Here is a 25,973-nt window from a genome sequence, read left to right on the forward strand (position 1 = left end):
AAGAAATAATAAATTAGACTTTCTGAATTTAAGTTTACTTGACATGAGACTTATGTCCCCAAAAAAAAAATACGTGTTCCAGACAGTGAGCCATCGACAGAAATAAATAAATTTTGTTGTTTACGCCTGCTGGGAGCTTGAAGAGTCTGACCATTGAGCCTACGCTGATCGGTTTGTCACATGTATTACCTTTTTACGCCGATTTCCAAAATACTGGAATAGTTATTTGTATTGTTGCTATCCTTATGCCCTCTAAATCGATCATATCGATAAAAATATATACCATGTTACTTATGTTGACTTACCTTATTTTGCAGGGCTTTAGGACAAGGAGCATTTGGTGAAGTTTATCAAGGCTTTTACCGACAGCGTCCCTGTGACACTGTTGAAATGCCAGTAGCAGTAAAAACTCTTCCAGAAATGTCAACATCTCAAGCAGAAATGGATTTCCTGATGGAAGCCCTTATAATGTCCAAATTCAACCATCCTAATATCGTTCATTTTATAGGAGTGTGTTTTGATAAACATCCTAGGTTCATCGTACTGGAGCTACTGGCAGGAGGGGATCTTAAGAACTTTCTCAGGGAATCCAGGCCTAAGCCGGTAAGTAACACTTTTAATGTTTTTCTTTAAATGCAAATCTTACCGTATAATTTAATCCATATTAAACATTTATGAATTTAAGTGTTTAAAAAGTAAGGTTTACAATTTTTTTAAAATATGTGGTTTAAAATATCGTTATATATAATTTTAGTGGATATACAATTCTTTTTAAACATCAGTTCAATTTACCTTTACCTATATTAAATATTAGATTTTGTCCTGTAATTGTATATTTTAAGATCAAAAAGTCTCATTTAAACATTCGAAGAGTAAACACGGTATCTTTTTTAGTACTAATTAATTGTTAGTATTAACGAGTTTTTAATTATTATATTAAAACTAATTTTGGGAAAAAGTGTTGAAGTGTTAAAACAGTACATCACATATCATTTGTGAGTATTAGACAAGGCGAAAAGCTCGGGTTAGTTCGGAAAAATATTCCAATGAGATTTTTTTGCATAATCGCGAAAAGTTACACAGTACTACTAGTAGACTAGTAGTAAACACCTACTAGTAGAGTGCCCGTTACACAGTGCGGAAAGATGTAAATTCGGAATCCCGGAGAAGTTAAAAGGACTATTCTTAAAGTGCGGTGTTGCAGTGATTATTTAATATTTAAAAGCAATAAATTATTTATACAAAATTTGATTGTTTTACTATACAATGACTGTTAATCTTTGTCTAAGATAATAAGGCCGATGCGAGTTTGTAAATACAAAAAAAGATCAAAAACTACGTTACTCTTCTTTGTATTTTATACATAACTTGCTAAATATTTTCTGTAGTAACTGTCACAAACATTGGCAATAATTACCAATAGCAATACTAAATAGATGCTGGCGGCACTTGCTAAAGCTACTATTAAATTCTATTTATGTTTCGGATATATATAATTGTGTATTTTTCTTTTGAGTATTTGATGTTTTTTTTTTTCATAAATAAATGTAGTTTCGAGCTCTTTTGATTGGAATATAGTTACATTGGTATCATATCATCATCATTGGCATTTACTCGCAAACGAGTATATTCATATTAGGTGCTACGGTTATTAACAAATACTCAGTTGTGCGTTCTACGGTCACTAAATAGGCCGATTCTGGAACCGCACACACGACCACAATCATGGCATGCCCAGTCTGCGTTGGCAGCAAGTTGCTGAGGATTATTTAAATGGTTAAGTTTTCGTGCTTTCCTTCGATTTCTCTCTTAAGATTCGTCACTTCGTCGCTGTTGTTTAAAGTTTATATACCTTCATACAGTTTTCTTCGCCATACCGGGAGGTCTGTTGTAGCATCTTCCCACGTACTAAAGTCAATGTCATATTTATTTATGTTGTTTTTAAAATTTTCCCTGTATTACTTTTATTGTTCTCCCCGCTTGCTTTGTCCGTTCCTAATTTGTGAGAACAGTATTTGTTTTGGGAGGTACGTATCGGGTAGACCACGTGCCCAGTGCACCGAAGTTGGTATTTCACAATCATGGCTTCAATACTTGTTGAATTCACTACTTCCAAGATGATGATATTGGTTCTTCGATCCTTCCAGGTAACTGTCAGAATTCTTCTAAGGCGATGTTGGTGATATTTTTCCAAAGACTTTAGGCATCGCCTGTAGGTAGTCCAAGTTTCATAGGTAAGTGTAGGAATCACTATAACGTGGGAAACTTGAAGTTTCGTGTTGATACTGTTGTGGTTATCAAAGACGCTTGTCATAATGTGACCAAAAGCTGCACTGGTATACCTCACTCGGTACTGAATTTCTTCAGCGAAAATCTTCTTCTGAGTTAGCCATGATCACGTTATCATCCGTACTGAAGCTTGATTACTGAAGTTAGGGACACCTTGGTTTTGGCATGGAGTCTGTTTAAGTTAAACAGTCCTCCGTCTAACCGCTTTTATTTAATTTTAATAATGTTGTTTATGCAAGAAATAAAAGACAATGGAAGGAACTAGTACACAGTTTATCCAGAGAATAAATAAGAAAGAAGATGCGCTGACCCGGCCAATCAGCAATCTTACACTTTTTGCCAAGAAACGCATAAGTACCCAAAACTCCACAAGGAGAGATGAAACTAGAGAGAGGGAGGGAGAGAGATAATGTTGTTTTATCATAAGTTTACTTTATTTTTTATTTTAACGAAGGCAGCGTTGTTTTTTATTTTTGTTTAATCTTCGTAAATTAGTAGGCACCCATGCCAATATATTTTTCATAACTAAGAAAAGATATTGGGCCTGATAGCTTAGGCGGTAGTCTGACTTAAACAGAGTAGAAAGTATTGTGCGCTCTCTTAGCCCAAATGATTCTACATCCTGTCTGCATACTTTTTTACTTTTTTCCCTTAGATCCTAGCCTTTTTTGTTCGTAGAATTTAAAAACGTTTTTTAAGCGATATTTTTAATTATAACTTATAATATTTATTTGTTTTTAGGAAAGAGCCAGTCCTTTGACAATGAAAGATTTAATTTTGATATCGGTTGACGTAGCAAAAGGTTGCAAATATTTGGAAGACAACAGATTTATACACCGGGACATCGCTGCTCGAAACTGTCTTCTTACAACAAAAGGTCCTGGAAGAGTCGTTAAGATAGCCGATTTCGGAATGTCAAGGGACGTTTACAGGTAAACAGCCATATTGTGTTATCAGACAAAGTGTTTCTAAAAATATTTGCACCATTTCAATCAGAAATCACTAAATATTTTTAGTTTAAGTAAATTTGAAAATGATTTTAGATACACGTTCATATTCTTCACTAATATCGTTATTTTGGTACTGTATTAACAAACATAGAATAACCACATGATTCACGTACTTTGAAATTTATGCATGGAATTTCACGCATTAATTTATATATGACCCCTTGTCTCCACATGGTATCATACACTGTTGATAAGTTATTGAAAACAGTAGATATTTTTAGCTATTTTTGAAAGCTCAGTTCTATATAATCAGTAAGTGCTAGGATTTGGTCTGTGCAGCTAAGGTGTGGTAGAAATCCTGCTTGTTCCATATGTATAGGTATATTGAAATATTGTTTTGCTAATCATATTATATAGCAATCTTTCAAAAAGTTCGTAGCCGATACTTAAAAGTAAAGTGACGGTAATTTTTTGGTACATCCTTAGATTTCCCTGGTTTTAAAATAGAAAAGAATTCTGAGAAGCGCTTTGAAAGGGATTGCGTAGTAAATCTTCCCCTGCCCTTTAAAAACTCAGCATGAATACCATTAAAGCAAGGGATTTTTCCAGTTTTTATTTCATTAACAGCTTCCGTACGTTCTTCACAGATAAAAGGGTTGGAATACTATGTTTTAAATGGACAATTAAAGTCTTTTCTAACTTTAGTTGTATGTAAGCGGTTTGGAGAAAGCAGGCCAGTGAGCTTTCCTACAGTTCATTTCCATCTGGGGCTTGGAAATGATCATCTTATAACTGGAATGCTAATACCAATTTTTATCAAAATAGAACGGCGCTGGCTATAAAGAAAATCGGACATGACCTTTCTTAATGCTGATAGAGGTTGACCTTTGTCGTCAGTAGTGGTAAGAAAACAAAGATCGGGGTTATACTCACCTTTCTAAGCTGCAGATCTGAATGTGCCTCTATCCTGGAATTCAAAGTGGGTGACATGCTGTTTTTTTACATCTCATAATGATTATTAAAATCCCTTAGGTATATGGGTGGGTGTTTGTAAAGATTAAGGAGATGTGTATGCCAGATGAGAGTAGGGGCCTTGTGAATATTAGCTATTGTGATATCGCCGATTTTTACAGCTATCTTATTGATAATGTTCTTTGTAGAAGAGGAAATTAAGGCTACATTTTATATGTTTGTGCGTACATATATTACTATACCGTGGGCTCTATCGTAGGTAGTAGATCATAGCCTGTAATTTTTCCTCTTCATCTCAATTGAACTTAATTTACTGTATGTGTTTCTTGCATTTTGACCAGATGAATAAACTTTCTCTTAAAAATCTGTGCAGAATTTGGCATTTTGGTCTACTTATGCCTTCTATATTAAGTGGTCAAACTTGTACAATGGGCTTGAGTTCTTTTGTCAATTGGTCATTAGAAGGTGCATTTCTTAGCAGCGTCATCTCTAATAAATTTGAAATATGTGATTTTTTCTTGCCAGGAGATCTTATGAAAGATTGTCTGGCGTCTTTTGTGCTAGTTCGTTTAGATTAACCAGGGTGCACGTGCAGTATCCTACTATATATGCTTTAATAGTTTGCAGTATCATATGTTTTGAATCCGTATTCTTAACAATACAGTTCAGATGTCGAATTACAAATCTGAACATCTTCGTTATCTAAGAGTTTGGTAGAGTTTGGGGTTTATACTATTTAAACCCAGGCTTACGACTCTATTCCTACTACTAATTTAACGTTACCTACGACAAATGAACATGGAAATATCCATTTATATAAGATATGTAGTCATTAACTTTTGGTTAATAGTAGTAGTAAAAAAATATTTTTAATGATTTTTAAATATGTTTTCTTCTTTACGGTACTTCTTGTACTTCTTTTTACTTTATTTAAATATATTTTTCAGGTCTGATTACTACAGAAAAGGCGGAAAAGCCATGTTACCTATAAAATGGATGCCACCGGAAGCATTTCTTGATGGCATTTTCACAAGCAAGACTGATGTTTGGTCATTTGGGGTTCTTTTGTGGGAAATCATGTCCATGGGGTATATGCCTTATACGGGCTGTGCAAATAGGGATGTCATGCAATTAGTCACTAGTGGCGGAAGGTTAGAGGCGCCAGCTAATTGTCCAGGTAAGTTAAATAAATATATTTTCATAATTCTATGTATGAAAAATAGACTCTATATACTCTTAATTTCATGTATAGAAAGTATAATCCAAAAGAAATACAGATAATATGACAGAGACATAGATTGGATACTGTGTCTTAGAAAAGATACCACACTTAAAGTATCTAGAAATATCCGTAAAGAAATTAATGAGAGAAGCTTAGAAATTAACGAGTGAATTCATGCTTGAAATCGAACTTACCAAAAATAGTTACTAGAAAAACGCGGCTCACTAAAAACAGAAAACTGTTAAACTACATTTACACCGCAATTATACCAGTACTTACACATGGTGCTGAAAGAATGTACTTGACAAAGGCCAGAAAATATTAAGGATCTTAGAGAAACAAATAAATCGAAGAAAACAGGGCCAATAAACCTAGGTAATAGTAAATTTATAAAATTGATGAACCATGAAACAAGTCGACCTATTAAAAGTCAGATTTATTAAAGCACAGAGATAAATCAGACAACTCGAAAGGTGATATCTAGAAACAATTATCAAGAACATCACTAACTATAAATTATTAGGAAGTACAGCATGAGAATGCCCCAAAATAGTATGGAAAGACCAGATAATTGAGGACGTTGAAAAGCTTGGTCTCAGAACCTGGATAGTTAGATACATAAATAGGAAAATAATGAGGAAATATTGTAGAAGATGCCAACCAATTTAATGCAGATGCATGCTGTGCTGATTAATGCGGGTCAATGAATTATTGAAAGGGTCGGAAGAAGGACGCAATATCTCCGCTATAAGTGAGTATGTTTTGATGATGATGATGATATGATTCTATGAAATTGACTATAATAGCTTAGCAGCGTCTAACAGAAACTGTAAAATCGACTAAAAGATTCAATTAAGACAGGAATATGCCTTATCTCCTCTATTATTTAATATCTAATAAGCAAGTATTGTAAAGGAAGCCTTGAAAAAAATCGATGAAAACATATTCACAGACTGAAAGGTTTTAATATTCCAATAGCTACTAACAACTTTAGCTTTTCAGATAAGTTAGGAGAATTCTGAGAAGTTAGCAAGCTATATTGGTTTAATTTAACTACTAAAAGAGGAGTTATAAGGTCTCTAGAAGGTTAAATACTTCTTTCTAAATATTGTAAAAACATTGGGTGATATTGAAAAGACTTTGTACTGCATTTCTAAATAATGTAATTTGTAGAATAACTTTTCAACGCTAACCAAGTGTAAAAGTTAGAAATCTGTTGATTTGTTTAATATTTAAGTGTTTTTTTTATATCAAAGTGTAGCGGTTATATTTGCCTACCACATTGGGTATCACTTATAGGGGGTTGAAAACTAGGGACAGAAATTACTGGGCTGGAGATAGGGTAAACAAACAAACCAGAACGTTTGCGAACGGCTACTCTTGGTTTGGTTGGTGAGCTGGGTCGTAAGTTAATGAATAAAATAGGAGCTGGAAAAAAGTAACTACAAAAAGAGAAATCAAAAAGTACTTACAAGGATTTGCTGGACAACACAACACAAGAATCTTCCTGCTGGATGGAAAGTAAAGGCTTTTCTTTCCTAACAAATATTAAAAGGGTTAGAATATTTTTAAAGGAAATAATACTACATTTTTTTTAGAGAGAAACATTATATATTTATTATTACTTCAACAAAAACAGTTAATACAAATAATAATAAGGTTTAAAAACTTACTGGTGTGGCGACATATTGTAGCGGTTCCATCAACTAGTTGTAACTATTAAAATAATTATTATTATTTTATGTTTTTATTAATCTAATTTATTGTTTTTATTTATTATTCAAGGTTCTACACTTATAACACTTAAAAGTTTATTTAAAGTCTTTATTTTTACTAATTTATTTTACACTTAATAATTATATAATTTATCTACATTTATTATAATACGTGCGTTACATTTTAAAACGCGACGCGATGTTCAAAAACTAACTGTCCTTTTACAACCGAATTCCTTCTTTAAATATAAAATCCCGTTATTCGAAAATTGCGGCGAAACCCCATCGAAGAGCACAGAAGGTTGCTCAGACTAGTTTTATTCGGCCTCCTTCTGGAAATTTCAAGTCGTGGGTGACTCATCATAATTCAGGTCAACAGGTCTTTTAACTGAGCGCCGAAATAACTAGAATAGAAAAGAATTAGTCATAATATATTTACAGTTTTATAGGCCATGATATTTATCGTAACAATTAAATTAAAAACATCTAGATTTTTCAACGGAGCTTACATTGAGGTTAAACTTCAAATGCAAAGAAAACAATTCAAAATTTATGGTTATGTACCAAGGGTCCGAAAGACATAATACTGTCATATGTCGAAATTTAATACTAAAACTTATAATTTTATTTATTACAATTTTCTTACTTGTCATGAAAGCAAATTTTTTTTATTTTAATGAAAAACGTTTATTTTTACTTAGTAAAATTTTAAGAAAAAGTACCTTGTATTACTAGCTGATGTATTTCCTTTAAGAAAATTTTTGGGCTTGGAACTGGATCCAAAACACTGCAAAATAACACAAATGCGTCCCACAAGCTGCAATTTGGTCTTAAATGACCAGGGAAAACAAGTAAACGATTCTTTGGAAGTTGGGCACTGAATTCGGGCCTCGGATTAACAAATTGCAGTCTTTAAAACTCGGCCACTCAAGTTCTTGCTTGAAACCATGTGGACCTCTTAAATTATTGTAACGCTGTTTTACAAATCTCCACATTGGACACATACAGATACAACAAATCGGTGATTAATTCAACAAAACTGTGACATTGCCTTTGATTAAATTCACCTCTCCACATTAGAAATTTTGCCGGCTTTTTTAGATTACACACGCCGCATCTTTTCCTTTCAAGATTTCAATCCCAACTTTCACTTAAATTTCACATTTAACTGCTACAATACACTATATTTCCATAACAAAAACAAAAAACGAAATTACATTACGAATTTAAAAAAATCCGGACTCGAAACAATGAAGTGACCACTTCGGTGGTCCATTGCATTGTGACATTATTCTACCAACTCGATATAAACCAAACGGAAACGGAAAAATATCTGTTTATTTGACGCGCAAAAAATCCTAAAGCGGCTTTATGATCAAAACAAAGCAATTAAAAATGATTAAACACAGACCAGAAATGTTTACATTATCAATTCCAACGATGCAAAAGGATTGAAAAAATCTTTCGGTGTTTTAACATGTACGATAGAAAATAGAAATACATTGAAAATATTCTTCTGTGTTTTAATACATACAAAAGAAAATAGAAATGCTACAAAAGTTAAAGTTAAATGAACATCAAGTAGGTCGTAAGATCTTTGGAAACCTGATGATATACCAATTTATATAAATTGTAAAATCCTGCCTAGCATTCGACATGTTTGATGTAATAAAATGTTTGACGTAATAAGACTCTGGTGTATATTTACTTATTATTGGTATTATAGTATTCCTCTACAGTTTTTGGGATGGATTTTTGTGTTTTTTGTGTGTTTATTTCTTGTGTGAAATTTAAAATCCTCTCCATTCTTATGTAAATTTTTTGGTGTTCTATCTCTTAAATAGTCTCTAGTACATTTCAAGCACTTGATGATCCATGTCCAATCGTTTCTTGGTGTATTTTTTAATATCATTTTTTTAAATGTTCCGTTGTTTATTCTACGCTAATATATCTACCAGTTAAATGACTATAATGGTTTTCCTTACATTGCATTCGTTTTTTATCAATACCTTGACAATATTATTGTTTTAAATTTTAAGGAATTCAAGATATTTTCCTTTATTCACATAAAAACTACCAATATATTTATTGTTGATATTTTCTAATATTTCAGTACCTATCGATAAATGGATATAATTATCTGTTATGTATTAGTCTTCTTTATAACTGATTTAGAATCACAGTTCTTTTGTTATATATTTTTTACTTTTTCTTCTAATTAATTCACATTTTTTCCTCCAGTATACGATTTTTTGTTCGTCCAAATTTGTTGGTAAATTTAAAATATATTTAGTACAGTCTGTCCCAAACCCTTCTTTCAGTGCGTCACTAATTTTGACGTCATATAGGATTTTAAGAATGTCGAGAATTATTGCATGAAATTTTAGTTAAATCTGACAGTTGAAGGATCGTAATCGGCTAAATGTGAAAAGGTTATTTTTTGAAAATGTGGAGTAAAAATTTTAAGAATTTAAATTTTTTTTTAATTTACATATTAGAGGTGCCGTCCTGTATAAAAAATTTTATTGTGCATTATATTGGAACGGCAGTTTGTCATAATTCCTATTCTATACATTCCAAGGAAAGTGCTTAATTAGCTAAGATTTATTTATGTATTTATTATTATTTATTACAAACACTATGGCTAAAATGTATAGTATTTAAACTACTAATATGAATATTTTTTAGAATAATTTAAAACTTACTTCACGAACGGCAGAAACTGGTAATAAAGTTGTCCCAGCCTCTTTTTCTAATTGAAAATAATTTAATAATTTTAATATTAGTCTTTGTTCATTCTCGGTATATCTCGGCATATTTAAAATATTTTTATGACAATAAATACAAAATTAAATTTTCACTGTAAAATGTCTGAAAATACTATCCTGGAATGACAATTTTCATTTTATCAGTTGACATTGTCAAAGTACTGTCACTATCGAGACCATCTGCGTCAAATTATATTTATGCGTATCATTGATTGGATATCTATTTAGCGTATTCTAAACTCCAACCAATTATATATCCGTAAGTAGAATTCGCTTTAATATGCAAATACCCGTGAACGATATATAATTTTCTAAGTTCTATGTATAATAATCACAGACTCACGTTTTTTTCTGTCACTTCTAGCTTAATGCGTTAGAGAGAATTCGATAAACTGTGACGCACTGAAAGAAGGGTTTGGGATGAACTATAGTTAAATATTGTATTAATATGGGATTCAGTCACAATTGATTGTAATGAAAATTACTTTTTAACTAATAATTGACGTTTCGATTTTTACTCCGGACATCGTTTTCAAAAAAGATTGTTGCATTCATAGGGTAATTTCTAGATGCAATTCTTTGATCTCTCTTCTGTGTTGTTAGGTTTGGTTTTGGACAGGATATATCTGAGTGTATTGGTTGTTTTGAATGTTGTTATGATGCAGGTACGTATTTTCTATCCTTTTTAATTTTTCTGATAAGTCCCTTACATATGGTATTGTTATCATCTTTAAATCTCTCCTTGTGAGTGTTTCTGGATTGCTTGTGGTATTTTGTTGTTTCCTTTCTTCTATCTTGTGAAATTCCTTGTTTAGGAATAACAAACAATGAGTAGTCATGTTTTACTAGAACGTTTGTTAACCATGGCTTTTCTTCCTGAAATGCATTTTCATTAGAGCAAGTGTTTTGGGCTCTACCATATAACGATTTGATAATTACTTTTTTGATGTTTACGTTGTGATTTGTGTGGTAATTTAAGTATATATTCGTGTGGGTTGGTTTTCTGTAAACTTTCTGTAAATCCTCTTTTGTGATTAAATCCCTGCATTACTACCCATCAAAAAGTGTCTTATTTTACTACCCGAGGTACAGGTGTACCCCAAATATGAAACACCTGTTTGCAAAAAATTAAATATATTTAGAAAGGTACAAAATTGTTGTATATAACGGTTCTACATTATTAAACATATTTATTAATTATTAGTTTTAGTTAAAGCAATCTGGGCACACTTTTGACTGATAGTTTAGACATGCGTTTTTTTTGCACTTCTTGCACGGTATCCTCGACTTTCTGTCTTGTTTGCGTGCGCAAAAAGCCTATCTCCCGGAAAAAGATTGCCTTTGGTCTACATAAGGTACTTTAGGCTCGATATGTAATTTTCTTTCTATAACAGCTCGAAGTTCTTTTGACACAGTTTGGATTCCGAGCCGTTCTTTCATCAAGGGAGTAACTAGGTCTGTACTAAGGTTTTTTAGGAATGACCTTCTGTTCGGTATTAATTCCTTTTTTGTGGCATCAATATCTTTACATAGAACTATTGAATTAATTCCAATAAGGTCTAACAATTGTAAAAAAATCTAAGAGACCAGCGTCTTGATTTTCTAGCAGTGGTGTATCTATGCGCGAGCTGGTCAAATGTGTCTACTCCGACTTTGGTTCGATTATAATAATCAATTATTTCGGAAAGCACTGTAGAATTTTGGTTTGTCTCTTTCAGTATGCATGGTGGATCACATGACAACAAATTTTTTCTTAGCTTTTAGCGAGGGCAATGTTAAATTTTTTCTAGAAAGCAGTGTTCTTTTTTTTCTACAAGCAAATATACCTGAATTTTTGTTCCTTTTTTTTCGATGAACGTTACTGGGAGTTCGGCTTTATTTTTCTTCATGCTTCCAACTAATGTAACGGAATAATCATCACACAGCTTTTTTATCGTTCGGATTGAGGTGAACCAACTATCTGTTGTAAGGTTACGATTTGTCCCATGAATTGGTTTTGTTAGATTCAGCGTGTATTATTCAACTAGAGGGACACCTACCGGTGTTGAATTTTTACCCATATACACTTTGCCATTCAAAAGATAAAAAGCTTTTGCATCGCATAATGCTAACATTTTAATTACGTATTTATCGGGTTTGAGGGTATATACATTTTTTTGAACGGATATCGGCCTCGAAAACTCATAAGTTGTTCATCTAACGTGCAGAACTTTGAAGGTGTGTAAAGTTTCCTACATTTGAAGATAACTGCTTCAAAAATGTCTCGCATTAGCGCAAAACGATCTGTTTTACGACGTTCATTTTTAGAGTCCCTGTCGTCAAACCTGATGCAATTTGTAAGAAATACAAAGCGAGTTTCACTCATTACAGCGCGAAAAAATGGAATTTCTGTTTCTTTGTTGAAAAGTTCTTTCGATATTACCGAATTTATATTTAGAACCCCTGTGTAGTAATAAAGTCCGCATAATGTTTTGATTTCTATTAGATTCGTATTTCTCACATAATATGACGGACCGATGTAAAAATATAATGGTAATACTACTCAGGGTATAGTTGTACCCCAAAAACAACTACACTAAATAACTCAGCTACAGCAACATAACAACTGACTTGCTAAAAGAAGAAATTACACGAGCGCGCGTTATCGTGTTGCCAATAGTAAAAAAATTACAGGACTTTCACGACAGCCTGGGGTACAACTGTACCCCATGTAGTAATGCAGGGTTAACACGTGCAGAAAAGGAAGTGAATTGTTGATTTCTTTTTCTTCTTCTTCTTCTTCTACGGCACTACAGCCCAAAATGAGCCTTGGCCTCCTTTATTTTTTGCCTCCACCCTTGTCTGTCTGTGGCTGCTCTTCTCCATACACGGACTCCTAAAAGTGCTTGTGCGTCGCTGCTTACTGTGTCTTCCCAGCGCTTTCTTGGCTTTCCAACTGGTCTCTTTCCCTGCATTCTGGCGTTCAGTGCTCGTTTTGGTAGCCTATCCTCTCCCATTCGTATCACATGTCCGGCCCATTGCAATCTTTGTATTCTAATGAAGTCTGACAGGGGTGTTTCCTTATACAGTTGATAGAGCTCGTTGTTATATCGAATTCTGAAGATTCCGTTTTCCCTTACAGGTCCTAGTATTCTCCTCAGTACTTTTCTTTCGAATGTGTCGAGTTTGTTTTTGGATGTTTCTTTCAGGACCCATGCTTCGCTGCCATAACATGCTATTGGCCGAATTAAAGTTTTATAGATTCTCATCTTTGTATTTCGGTGGACACTTTTAGACCGAAATATATGGGAGAGGGCAAAATAAGCTTTGTTTGCCTGCGTTATCCTTTTTCGTATTTCTCCATCCTCTGCTTCATCGGCATATATTTCTACTCCCAGGTATGTAAACTTTCCAACCGTTTCAATGTCATCTTCATGCATAATGTTTTGTGGGATTATATTTCTTCTCGTCTGTACCATTATTTTTGTTTTTTCTGTGTTAATTTCCAGACCTAGCCTTTTCGTTTGTGTTTTTAACTCTGCGTATGCTTCCTGTGCTCCTGTTGATGTTCTACTCATAATATTAATATCATCGGCGTAGGCAGCCAGTTGAACCGTTTTATTGGTCAGTAGGTTTTCTCGTCCAGTTTGCATTTGCCTAACCGCATACTCCAGTGCCAGGTTAAACAATGTTGGTGCCAGCCCATCTCCCTGCTTTAGTCCCTGCGAGATTTTGAAAAAGTCTGTCCGGTTGTTTTGTATTCGTACACATGCCTGAGTTTCATCCATTGTGGCTTTAATGAGTCTAAACAGCTTATGTGGTATTGCAAATTCTGCCAATATATAGTATAGTCTGTCCCTTTTGACTGAATCGTATGCCTGTTTGAAGTCTACAAACACGTTGTGAACATCAATGTCGTGTTCCCACGATTTGCTCAAGACCTGCTTGACTGTAAATATTTGATCCATTGTCGATCTTCCCCGTCTGAAGCCCGTCTGATATTCTCCAATAATATTTTCTGCTAGTGGTTGGAGTCGCTGGTTTATAATATACGTGAGGACTTTATACGCTGTACATAGTAGAGAAATTCCACGGTAGTTTTTGCACTGGAGTTTGTCTCCTTTTTTATAGATTGGGCATACTATACTTTTCTGCCATTCGTCGGGTATTTTCTCTTCTTGCCATATTTCTTTGATAAGCGCGTGGATATGACTTGATAGGTGGTTGCCACCTACCTTATACAGTTCTGCTGGAATCTCGTCAACTCCCGGGGCTTTATTGTTTTTCTGGGCCTTAATAGCTTCGAGAACTTCCTCTATGGTTGGAGCTTCTACTTCAACTTCGTTCTTTTCTACATGGTTCGTACCCATTTCATCTTCCATATCTACTTGTGTTCCAAGTAGGGTCTGAAAATAATGCTTCCAGGTTTCTGTGACTTTCTGTTGGTCACTGATTATTTGCCCACTTTCATCTTTGCATAGGCTTGTTTGAGGTTTATATCCACTTTTTATCTTTTTTAAGTATTCGTAAGCTCCTCTAGTTTCGTTTTTTTTGAAATTTTGTTCCATTTCTTCTATTTGTCCATTTTCATAAGCTCTCTTTTTGTTTCTGCATATCTTGTCTGCTTTCCGTCTTGCGACTTCAAATGATGTTCGTCTTTCCCGTGTTCTTCTTGTTATGTACATTTTGTGCGCTTCGTTTCTTTCTTCTATCGCTTGCCTGCACTCGTCATCAAACCATGTTCCTCTTCTCTTCTTTTTCTTGTTTCCCACGGTGGACGCTGCTGCTGTCAGCACTGCTGTTTTGATATTATTCCATTTGCTCTCTATGGAGTGCAGTTCTTGTGTCCTTAGCTCATTTGTGACTTCTTGCTCGAACTTCTCTCTGCATTCCTGAGTCTTCAGTTTTTCCAGGTCTAGTTTGTTTGTTCTTTGTTGTCTTTCGTTTCTTTCTCTGTTAACTCTGCACCTAAATTTGGTTTGCAGTAAAAGATGGTCTGATCCACAGCATGCTCCTCGTCGTGTTCTCACATCAGAGATACTACTGGCTACCCTTTTGTCTATCATCACATGGTCAATTTGATTGGTTGTGGTTCCATCTGGTGAGATCCACGTCATTTTGTGTATGTCTTTATGTGGGAAGCATGTGGAGCTTATAACCATGTTTTTACTGGTGGCAAAATTTATCAAAAACTCCCCATTCTCGCTTGTTTCATTGTGCAGTGAGTGTTTTCCTGTTGTGCCATGGAACTGCGGTTCCTTGCCTATTTTGGCATTCATATCACCCATTATAACCTTAATGTCATTTTTTGGCGCGTTGTCATATACTATCTCCAGCTGTTGATAGAAGCTTTCCTTTGTATGTTGCTCTTGTTCATCTGTTGGGCAGTAGATGTTTATCATAGTAAGGTTGAAGAAGTGGGTGCGAATTCTTAGTTTGCATATCCTTTCATTCACTGCCTGGAAGTCTATGATTTTTGACTTAAAAACATTATCTACCACAAATGCAACTCCACATTCTTTGATTCCTTGTTCTTTGCCACTATATAGAATTGTGTGCGTTTTGGTGTCCCTGACACCTTTCCCCAGCCATCTTGTCTCCTGAAGAGCAGTGATCATAAGATTATATCTTTTTAGTTCTTGTAGAAGTGCAGTTTGAGCTCCTGGTCTATTTAGCGTCCTCACATTCCAACTTCCAAATGCATAGTCCATGTTTCGTAGCTTTAGTCGTTTCCGAAAGTTCCCCTTGTTCCGAGGCAAATGTTTAGGTTTCATAACAGTGTGTTTTTTCCGGGAGTGGGTTGTTAGCCCACTGCCCAACCTTCCTCCTTTACCCGGGCTTAGGACCGGCAATGGTGACTCCTGAGCTACTCAATCCACCCATTAGTCACCACAGGCGGAGTTGATTTCTTTTTCCATATTAAATTTAATTGATTATTTGTTTGTTGTTAATGTCATTGATGTTGTTCATCAAGAATTTATTCAATGCTTCTGGTCCGTGAGGACAAATGGAGAACACAGCATCTACATATCTTCACCATAAATTGTGGCTTAATCCCATATAACCTAAGAATACTAATAAGTTTTCTCTTCTACCTTTAACACTGGATCATACTTTTTACATTTTATTTTTTTTAGTATCCACGAAACCGTAATTTGTCATCTACTTTTGGAAACTAGATATTGTTTTCTTCAGCCCAAAAATATTTCACAGCATCTGAATCATTACAGACATGAGTTACATCTTCAAAACCATACATTTTACTATTTTTTATTTATTCTATCTTTTCCATTCATTCTTTGCTTTGTTACAGTGGTTTCAGGTGTACTAACTATTTCTTGAATCTGTATAAACAGAAATGTCCCCTTTATAGTAATATTTTTGAAATCACACTTTGTTTCTGAAGAGTCACTGTATGTTTCTTGATATCATTTTGTCTCTACATTCTCATGGTTTTTTCTTACTTGATTCATTCGATGTAGTTTCTCAATTTTTTTCTTGTTTATAATACTTGGTTTCCAAAATCCCTTTTAAAGCGTCACATGACTGTTTAAGGAAGAAAACTTCTTGGCCCAGTTATGCATAAGAATTTATAAACATAATATGACCACCTTGAAAAATTTCGAATATAACACAACATAAAATGCAAATGAGCCATGTCATAAAAACTTCGCTATCAATAATATTCAAACGATATAGAATATTCTATTTGTTCTTTCAGTGGCGTCGCACAATTCTGGTTTTTTTTATCAGTGGCGTCACACAAGTAAACTTGTTACATTATTTATAAGTATTTATTTTTTGTCACTATACTATAATTACAATATATCAATTATTCTGCTACAATACATTACAATATTTATACATTTTCAGGTCCAATTTATGGGATAATGACACAATGCTGGCATCCAGCTCCAGAACAGAGACCAACTTTTGGTACAATTCTAGAGAGGTTAGGTTACTGTACTCAAGATCCTCAAGTAATGAATGCTTCTTTGCCCGTATTTCAGCGCCCTCCATCCTACGAAAGAGATACGACTGTCATGAGACCTTCAGGCTCAGAAGAGAATTGTTTACAGGTAACTATATACATGAGTTTTTTTATTGCTGTTGTGAGGACTACTTATTGGTTACTTAAAATAGCGTGTGCTGATGTTTTTGATAATAGTTTAAAGAGTTAATATTTGTAATAGATATTGTCTATGATCAAATGATTTGTTTTATGTTTTATATTTTTAAAATCATATAGTACTCTTCGATAAAGAATATACTCATATTATTGTATTAATATATTAATTTCATTTTATTTGAAAAGAATTAGAAAATACTTTTGAGTCCTAGAAGATATTTACAATGCAATAATATGACTACTCTCTGAAAGTTAGGATATGTAACAACAAAACTGCAATACTCTTTGGGACTGAATTGAATTGTGTAAGACTTCATCTAGTTTAGTCTCTCGGGTGTGAGACTTATCTTCATTACAAATCTGAAAAATGAGTTTGTCTAAGATAAATAAAAGGTGATATTAACTAACCATATTTAGTATATTTTAAAAATTAAATAAAAGTTTAATATTAAGTAAAAACAAAGCATATAAAACACAGCTTATACTTTTACAAAAATGTGATTATGTGAAATAATACTTTTGGGATATATTGTTGGCTTCATGTACTAGTTGGACAGCTTGTCAAATTTAGGTGGTTTTAGAATGCAGCTAGTGCGGTTGCTTGTTTCATATACTGGTTGGAATGTGACTGAATGTGTAATGAATTATAACTTCAGGGAAGTGTTGAGTTTTTATAGTAGCGGCCACCTACTGCAGTATATTAATCCATATGGTCGACCATGTGGTTTAAAGAAGGTCCCTCTCGAACAAGGGAGGCAAGAAAAAGATAATGTAGGTCAAAAAACTAAAATATTAAACCTTGTGTTAGCAATATCAAACTTTTCCTTGCCATATTTTATCACGATTACAAAAAATTACAAATCTAAGGAAATATTAAATAGGAAATAGCAAAGATTCAATGAATATAATAATTATTAAACTAATTAATTTAATTACCTCAAAGACTCTAGCTGCATATAGAATTAATACATTGAAAAATATAACATGATGTGTAGATTATGTACAAAAACAAGTCAAAAATAGAAAATTATAAAAAGACAGATATAGGTATATAAACAATTATCAACTACAAATATGACATGATGTATATGTACTCACCTCAGAGAAAAGATTTAAATATATAAATTAATTTTGAAGCTGAAAGATCAGCTTAAATAGACGAAAGATAATATAAAAACAAGTTCTCCTTTCTATTAAAGCAAAAACTGACATGAGAGAACGTAGTTGCCAACTTACAAATAAAGTTTGTAAAGACTTAAGATCATAGACAATATATATATATATATATATATATATATATATATATATATATATATATATATATATATATATATATATATATATATATATATATAGACGTATAGAAGTATAGACTTAAAATAAGTGCAAATTAAAATTGGAATTTAGATTACGACAGCATATTTCGTGAATAAGAAGTTGAGCGCCAACTATTTTAAGAAGAAAAATATTAAAACAAAATAATGTTTAAAGAACAATGACAAGTGTATACGTGTATCCTTTATAACGTTACAACAACATTAAATAATGTGTATGTCCAAGCTGTCAAAAATATACTAAATGATACGACCTTCAATGAAGTTTCCCTTATTTTAAGAGCACAGTATAACGGAGGACTTGTTATTCTCAAATAAAATTACGTTTTGCCTCCACTTTGATTCTAGAACAGACTCTGGAGAATATCGTGTCAACTAGAGATACTTAGGCATGCACTATACTATAGATACCACCATAGCGTGTTCCCCCATATGGTGGTCTAAAAATTGACAATTCTGGATTCATTCTTCACCATCAAACCTTTTGTGTTGTGCATGTATTTGCATCTTTTGCAGCCCGATTAACCTTACATACAGCACAGTCTTCTTACACAAGACTGAAACTTACTACCACATAAATGGTAATTGAATTTATGCCAAGATGTACCCTTTAGATGATTGATTGGAGGTTACACAAAGAACGGTACTAGGCTCGGGCTTCAGTCTGGTAGAGGTATCTTGGTCGGGGTTCTTGTTACAGCTCAAATATTACGGATCAATTAAAGAAGTACTTACAACACAAAGACAAGAAGTTAGAAGAGAAGATAAGAGATAAGAGAAGAAAAGTTATTTGGGCACCACCCTATTTTTAGAGGAACAGGGAAACCTTACGGCACATAGAAAAGGATGACGAGAAAGGTAAGGTACAGCTAGAGAACTCACGCGAGAATAAAGTAAACAGTGAGAGAAAAGGTATCGGAATTATGCGGTACACTCCTGATATTTCGACACGTATACTCAAAATATACGATCAAACAAATAATAATACAATTCAACAAAAAATGCCTGGAAGAGAAACACAAAAATATAAATTCAAATTATATAAAAAAATATAAAAGAAATAAAAAGCAAATAGTTCTTTAGCAAATAACAAAATTATATTTAGGTATATTTGTTAAAGTAAATGTACTATACCAAATTTTATTGAACAGTTAAATGGCATGATTATTGCGTAACTTATTATTAATTACATACAAAAAATATCTCTTTGAAAAATAGTTATAAATAATTTAGTATCCTCAAGAATTAGAAAAAGGCAAGGAACATTATAATTATATCTACGTCAATATTTGGCAAGCAAGTGAATTTTATGCCTTGAGGATACCTAATTATGAAGTTACTAGGATTTTGACCGTGATCACTTCAAATCTAAGAATAGAATTTATCAGAAATATAATCTACATATAAAATAAATTGTACGTTATTTATACGTATATATTATCCTGTATTTTTATACTCAGTCAAACTAAACCTCCATAAATAAGAAGGTACACTGAACTGGAGTCATAAATTAACTTCTAAAGATTTCGTTATCACAGTTTAGTCAATAAAACTTATACTCATGAAACAGGTGTATTCAGATAATGGTATTACGCCCTCAATAAGGCACTTGACTTCGGTCCGTATAACAGGTAGTTGGGATGACACGCCCACAATAAATTGCGGTCTTCCTAACGTAATCCCTTAGATTGTCTTAGGCCGACGAAAAGAGGCAGCTAGACCGGAGTAGTACAGGTAGTTGAGATAAAATGAAGATGCCTGATGATCGAGGTGAACGAACGTAGCGGTGAATGTTTAATTAGTGTACACGTATGAACGGTGTAAACTATGAACGGTGTAGAATATGAACGGTGTAGAATATGAATCGGTGTAAAATCTGAACGGTGTAGAATCTGAACGGCGTAGAATCTGAACGGCGTAGAATCTGAACGGCAAACAGAAGTGACTTCAATTGGAAGACGTCTGTTTGACAAAAGAGAAAATAATTAATATAAGACACACTGTGTAAAGATAAATAAGGGTGAATTGAAAATCCACTTACCGCCGATTGTCGAAGATAAGACCGCTTGCCACAGGAACCAACTTGGAAATGAACATCGGATTGTGAACTTAGAAGGGCTTAGACAAGCGAAGGTTGAAAGTAGGGAGGGGATATTGGCTGAAGGATGCCACGCGAAATTGACATTAAATAGCCGGGCTACTGGGGTTCATTTTCATAGCTTTTACCAATGGAAAGTAAACTTTCTACGAAAAACAACTCTTCTGTTTTTCTGAGAAGGTAGCTCGGAGATTTCACAATAGCTCCTTTTTTCTTTGTTATTAGGAAAGATTTTTATGTACCAAAACAAGATAAAAAGAAGAAGGAGCATTTGGCGAAGTTATTTCTTTGTTAAAAAAAGGCGTAACGAATCGCTCGGTAGTGTCGGTTATATGAGGAAGATATGCAGGCATGGGCGACGTGAAAATAATTTACTAAAGGGAATAATTTAAAGAAATTATAAACATGCTTCAAAGACGGTGTCCAACGGCAATTAATGCTGTTGCGTTTTTAAAAAAATTAGTTAGGATATTATTTATCTATATATTTATCTATGTTTATTTATCTATGGTTTAATTATTTCATTAAAAGGAAATTATATATCTATATACGGGGAGTGGCCAAACTGTGGCTCGCGAGCCATCCGTGCCGTGTCATTTCCATGTTATGACAGTGCCCAGCAAAAAAACAATAATGTACTATTATGAGTATATTTATATATTGGCGTTTTACAGACAGGTCCGAAATTAATTCCAAACGATATTTTTGTTTTCGGCACTGGCGATGCACGGAAATGACACGGACGGCACGGACTTGTATAAACATGATTTTTTTGTTTTGTAGACGCGAATGCTGGTATACAGATAAGCAGGAGATATTATGCGGTTAATATGTTATGGTCTTTTATATGTATTAATGGAAAAAAGGAGTACCTACTGCGACATTCTAAAATATTCGTGAAGTTTTGTTTCATTGTCCAATAATTCTCTGTATATTTTAAATTCTCCTTCGGTATGTCTTTTTTCCACATCGGATGCACAATCCATCTTCTTTAATTCTGCTTTTTCTACTCTTGCTCTTCCTCTTCATCAAGTAATAATGTCAACACGGTGTGATCTTTTATCCAAGCCGCCATATTTTCAACTCTCTTATATATAGAAAGATGAATAACGTTTTTCTCTATATTTGGCCCGGTACGCACATTGCTACAACGCGGTTGTATGTAAATATAACATTAAAAATAAAACGACTCGGCACACTGACACGGAACGGATACGTCACGCATATGTACAAATTGTGGCTCTCGATAATGTACTAGAGGTCCTTTTCAGTTTCTTGGTATTATTAAAACATTATTACCGTTCCGTATGTGTTTAAAAATGTGTTTTAACTTACCGAAAACAAATATGAAACACTAAGTACAACGTAACAAATTCCATTTCCGTCCAAGTTAATAATGATATGACACATAAAGAGCCGCATTGCATTCAGCTTAGCTCTTGCCGAATCGACAGGTAGACGCAGAACTTTAGCAATTGCCAGATTTTATACGTTTTGTTTCACCTTAGTTAGTTGTTAAAGAAGGATTATTAGACTTAGTGAGAATTTTTCTTGTGGCTATTAATAAATTTGTAAGCATTGCAACTGATGGACCTCTGGCAATGATGGGTAAAAAAGTCGGTCTGATTGGGCTTTTAAGATATTTATGATTCTCAAATTTAACAATTCATACCGATTCACTGCATAATTTACCGAGAACATCTATCTACAGAATATTAAAAATATCCTGATGTTATGAAAACAGTGTTACACATTGTAAATTACATTCGACCAATGCAAAAAATCATCGACAATAATTTAAAAATTTCCTTGAGGAATTAAAGAACGAAAAACTTCCAAATGACATTTTTTTTGCATTGTTAGATGGATCTACCTACAACGTATTAAATCGATTTGTAGATTTATTTGATCCGATAACTGCATTTCTAAAAGAAAAAGAAATAACCTATTCAGAATTAAACGATAACGAGTGGTTACAAGACTTAAATTGTGATCTCATGGAATATTTACAAACACTGAATTTACAATAAAACTTTTTTAAAAGGACATTAAAAATAAATCATTTTGTCATTTTCTTTGAACTACAATATTAAACAAAACAAACTCAACAAGGATATAAAAAAGCTAGAGGAATATCGACGAAGTTCCAAAATAGATTTGAAATATTTTAAATCATCTCATATTGTTTTCTAAATCCATTGACCCAAATAACATCTGGAAAATTAGAATTTATAGAGATGGAAAAAGATTAAAATCATTTTATTTCACTTTAAAATTCGTGAAATTTAAACACCGATCACTATTAACTTACAAGCACTATCGTCTGAAAGAATTCTGAGAAGTAAAGTACCGTAGAAGTACCTACGCGAAAAATTTCAAATTTTGAAAAATGGCTGGGACTACCAATGCGTTTGGCCACACCTGATATATACGAAGGAAAAATGTTGTTTTCATTAAACATTTATGATTTTAGTATTTACTTTTTGTAAAAATAAATTAAAATTGTAATTATTTTAAGTTAACGTTAAACGATTTTTATATATCAAAATTAATTTTGTTTATCAGATTTTAATTCGTTTCTCGCAAAACTATCCTTGAAGTTTTCTGGAAATTGTTTGGGGCCGGGTGCAGGGACCTCTAAAAAATCTGATATTGTTTATGGGTTAACTGATATTTATATTTTTTACCAGATAAGTGTTGATTGTAATCGTAACAAATTAATTTAGTCAATTTTTAAATAAAGTTATTTTAACTAAAACTATAACTCAACCTTTCTGCTACATGAGCATAATTATGAAGCTCAACTTAAAGAAAAAATATACTTTTTCGAGTGGTAGAAAAAATATTTAGAATAAATTTTTCTATCACATAAAACAATAAAAAAATCTTGTTTAAACCTCTTATTGATGTTTTCAAAGTTTACACTTCACGTTCTGTTTCTTGGGCTAACAAATCCAAGTTTCAAGCTGAGAATATAGTATAAATTAGATGAACAAACTTTTATCGTCGTCATGCAATATCTCATTCTGATTATGTTCATGTGTTATTTTTACTATATTTACTTTAACTACTTACTTTTAAAAAAGTATTTTAATATATTCAGCCACAGTTATTTCAGTCAAAAATTAAATTCCCTTAGATACAAATTGCTAAAAATTAAATACAATAGAAGAGATCAACGGCAAGAGTCTTGTGATTCATTTTGCATATATTTTTATTAGGGACTTTATTTGGATCCTCATTCTTAATTCAATTTTTTATTTGAATTAAAAAATGTTTAGAAGTTAACACACAATTTCACTCCCTGTGTATACTGCGATTTCACAATATTGAATTGCCACCAAAAGCCTATATTCATTTTATAAACGATTATATAAATTGAGGCCAAATTACGTAAAAATTTGAATATTTGCATGTAAAAAATGAACAAAAGATGAGGATTGTTTCATAATAAATCATAATACAAAGATGGCGCCAATTCGAAGGAATCTCTTTATCATTCCTTAGATTTTTTTAATGGACATGGCAGTAAATAGCGATTTGTCAATTATTCTATATTGACAGTATTTCAAAGTTAATATGTCATGTGTTTTTGTTAATAGTAAAGGAGGAAAAAAAGTTGTGAGCAGCGACAAACTACTTTAATTTGAATTGACAATTTATTTGGAATGATAAAAGCTTTATTTCTTCGAAATTAAACGCGATCATATATAAGCATAAATCGTAAAAACCGTAGAGACATCCGAAAACTTCTACTGTGTCGAACATGAGGAAAAAATCCAATATATGGTACTGGTTGACTGAGTATGCGTGGGATGTTAGACATAGTGGGTATCCCAAGAAAGTGTGCAGATAATTTTAACTGACCATTTGAAAATCAAAAATATTCAACTTGGATGTCGCAGTTGCCCAAACCAGAAACTAATCGTTTGACTGTTGCTTACGATCTTCCGACACGTTTTCGAAAAAATTCTTGCACCATTGTGTAACTGTCAATAAAAGTTGGGACCATTATTATATTTTCAATTTAAAAAATACTTGAAATAAACAACGAAAAAGGTGCTCCACCGCCATAAATAAAGTTATAATAACTGTGTCATAGAATTTTTATGGAATGATCTTGGTCGAGTATGTGAACGTAAAGAGTTTTAGGTCAATTTCTTGCAACAATTTAGCAATAAAATTAAGGAGAAACCGCCTTATTTTGAATTGAATTTTGAATCACTATCTCATTTGGATTATTCTTAAAATTGGGTGTTCCTAGTGATTACTCATGTCTCTACATCTAAAAAAAAATGAATTGACATGAAGGCATTAATAATTTGGAATATCAGGCGTTGTATTAAATATTTTAAAGAAGTAGAATGTTGTTAAATAGAAAAAATCGGTATTTGTCAAAAACCTTGCGCTTTGTTAGTTAGGCCATTAGGCCATTTAGTTATAGAATAATCTTCGTATACAAATATTGGACATTAAGTATATATTAATAAAGTGGAACATATTATAATTAAAATGTGGAACAGATTGTCAATTTATATAACAGACCTGTAGATTTATATAAAAATGTATTAGGCCATATTTTGGATGCTTTATTTCCTTGTTTTATGTTGGTATTTTTCCCTGGTGTGTGTGCTGTAAAAGGAAAACCTTTTTCTTCTTCCTTACTTTGTGTTTCTACACTATATATTTTCTATATATCCATTTTGTTTTCTTCTTTTGTTATTATGTATTTAGTTCTTTTGTTTTCTTCTTGTTAAGAGTCTTCTTCTACTCTTTCTCCTCTGGTGTTTTTTCACTGTTTTATTTAAATACATTTTTTATTCATGTAACCAAGCATATGTATATATATATATATATATATATATATATATATATATATATACTTTTTTTACAAAGATGGGTTTTATGGTGGTTTGTTTTTGGAATTTTCATCTCTAATTTTCGTAAAGATGCACTATAAGATGTAAACTTCTATTTTATTCTTGCAATCTTGTACTTGTCTGTATATTCATTTTAAAATTTAACCATGTTTAGCTCATAATAGGTAAGTCGATTAAGTATATGAAATAGAACTTATAATGCATAATTTATACTGTTCAATCGGAAGTAAATCGCCAATCTCGATCATTAATAAACTACTGATTTACAAAAAAATTCTAAAACCTCTCTGGAGTTATGGTATATAAGTCTGAGATATACATTCAATAGCAACATTGAACTCTTAAACCAACTCCGACAAAAGTTTTCCATACGATAATAAACGCTCTATGGTATGTTCCAAACCATTCTGTAGCTCTAAAGAATTTTTAAAGCGAAGCTTCTATACTGACGTTTTATTACTTTTTTCCTTTAGTAAAATTCACGGAAGAAACACTACGAGATGACGTCACAAGGAGCGTCACGAAATAACGGTTTTTAAATCGATTCACTACTGCCCATCAATTCGTTTCTAGTCATCATATATTTATTCTAAACAGATTTAAATTAAAAATTGCATAAAAAATAACTAGCAAAATA

The 25,973-nt window shown here is 32.8% G+C and overlaps 1 protein-coding gene across 2 annotated transcripts in view; it reads left to right on the plus strand.

Moving 5' to 3' along the window:
• The window catches only part of Alk (Anaplastic lymphoma kinase), a 200,383-nt gene that overhangs the window by 153,166 nt on the left and 21,244 nt on the right, over positions 1-25,973 (plus strand). For both annotated transcript variants that reach the window (XM_072534741.1, XM_072534740.1), the window contains exons 17-20: positions 318-603; positions 3,031-3,221; positions 5,159-5,388; positions 16,769-16,974. In XM_072534741.1, the coding sequence (XP_072390842.1) occupies positions 318-603; positions 3,031-3,221; positions 5,159-5,388; positions 16,769-16,974 (913 nt within the window). The remainder of the gene's footprint in view (positions 1-317; positions 604-3,030; positions 3,222-5,158; positions 5,389-16,768; positions 16,975-25,973) is intronic.

The sequence above is a fragment of the Diabrotica undecimpunctata genome, chromosome 6 (assembly GCF_040954645.1).
Source record: "Diabrotica undecimpunctata isolate CICGRU chromosome 6, icDiaUnde3, whole genome shotgun sequence".
NCBI classification, from domain to species: Eukaryota; Metazoa; Arthropoda; class Insecta; order Coleoptera; family Chrysomelidae; genus Diabrotica; species Diabrotica undecimpunctata.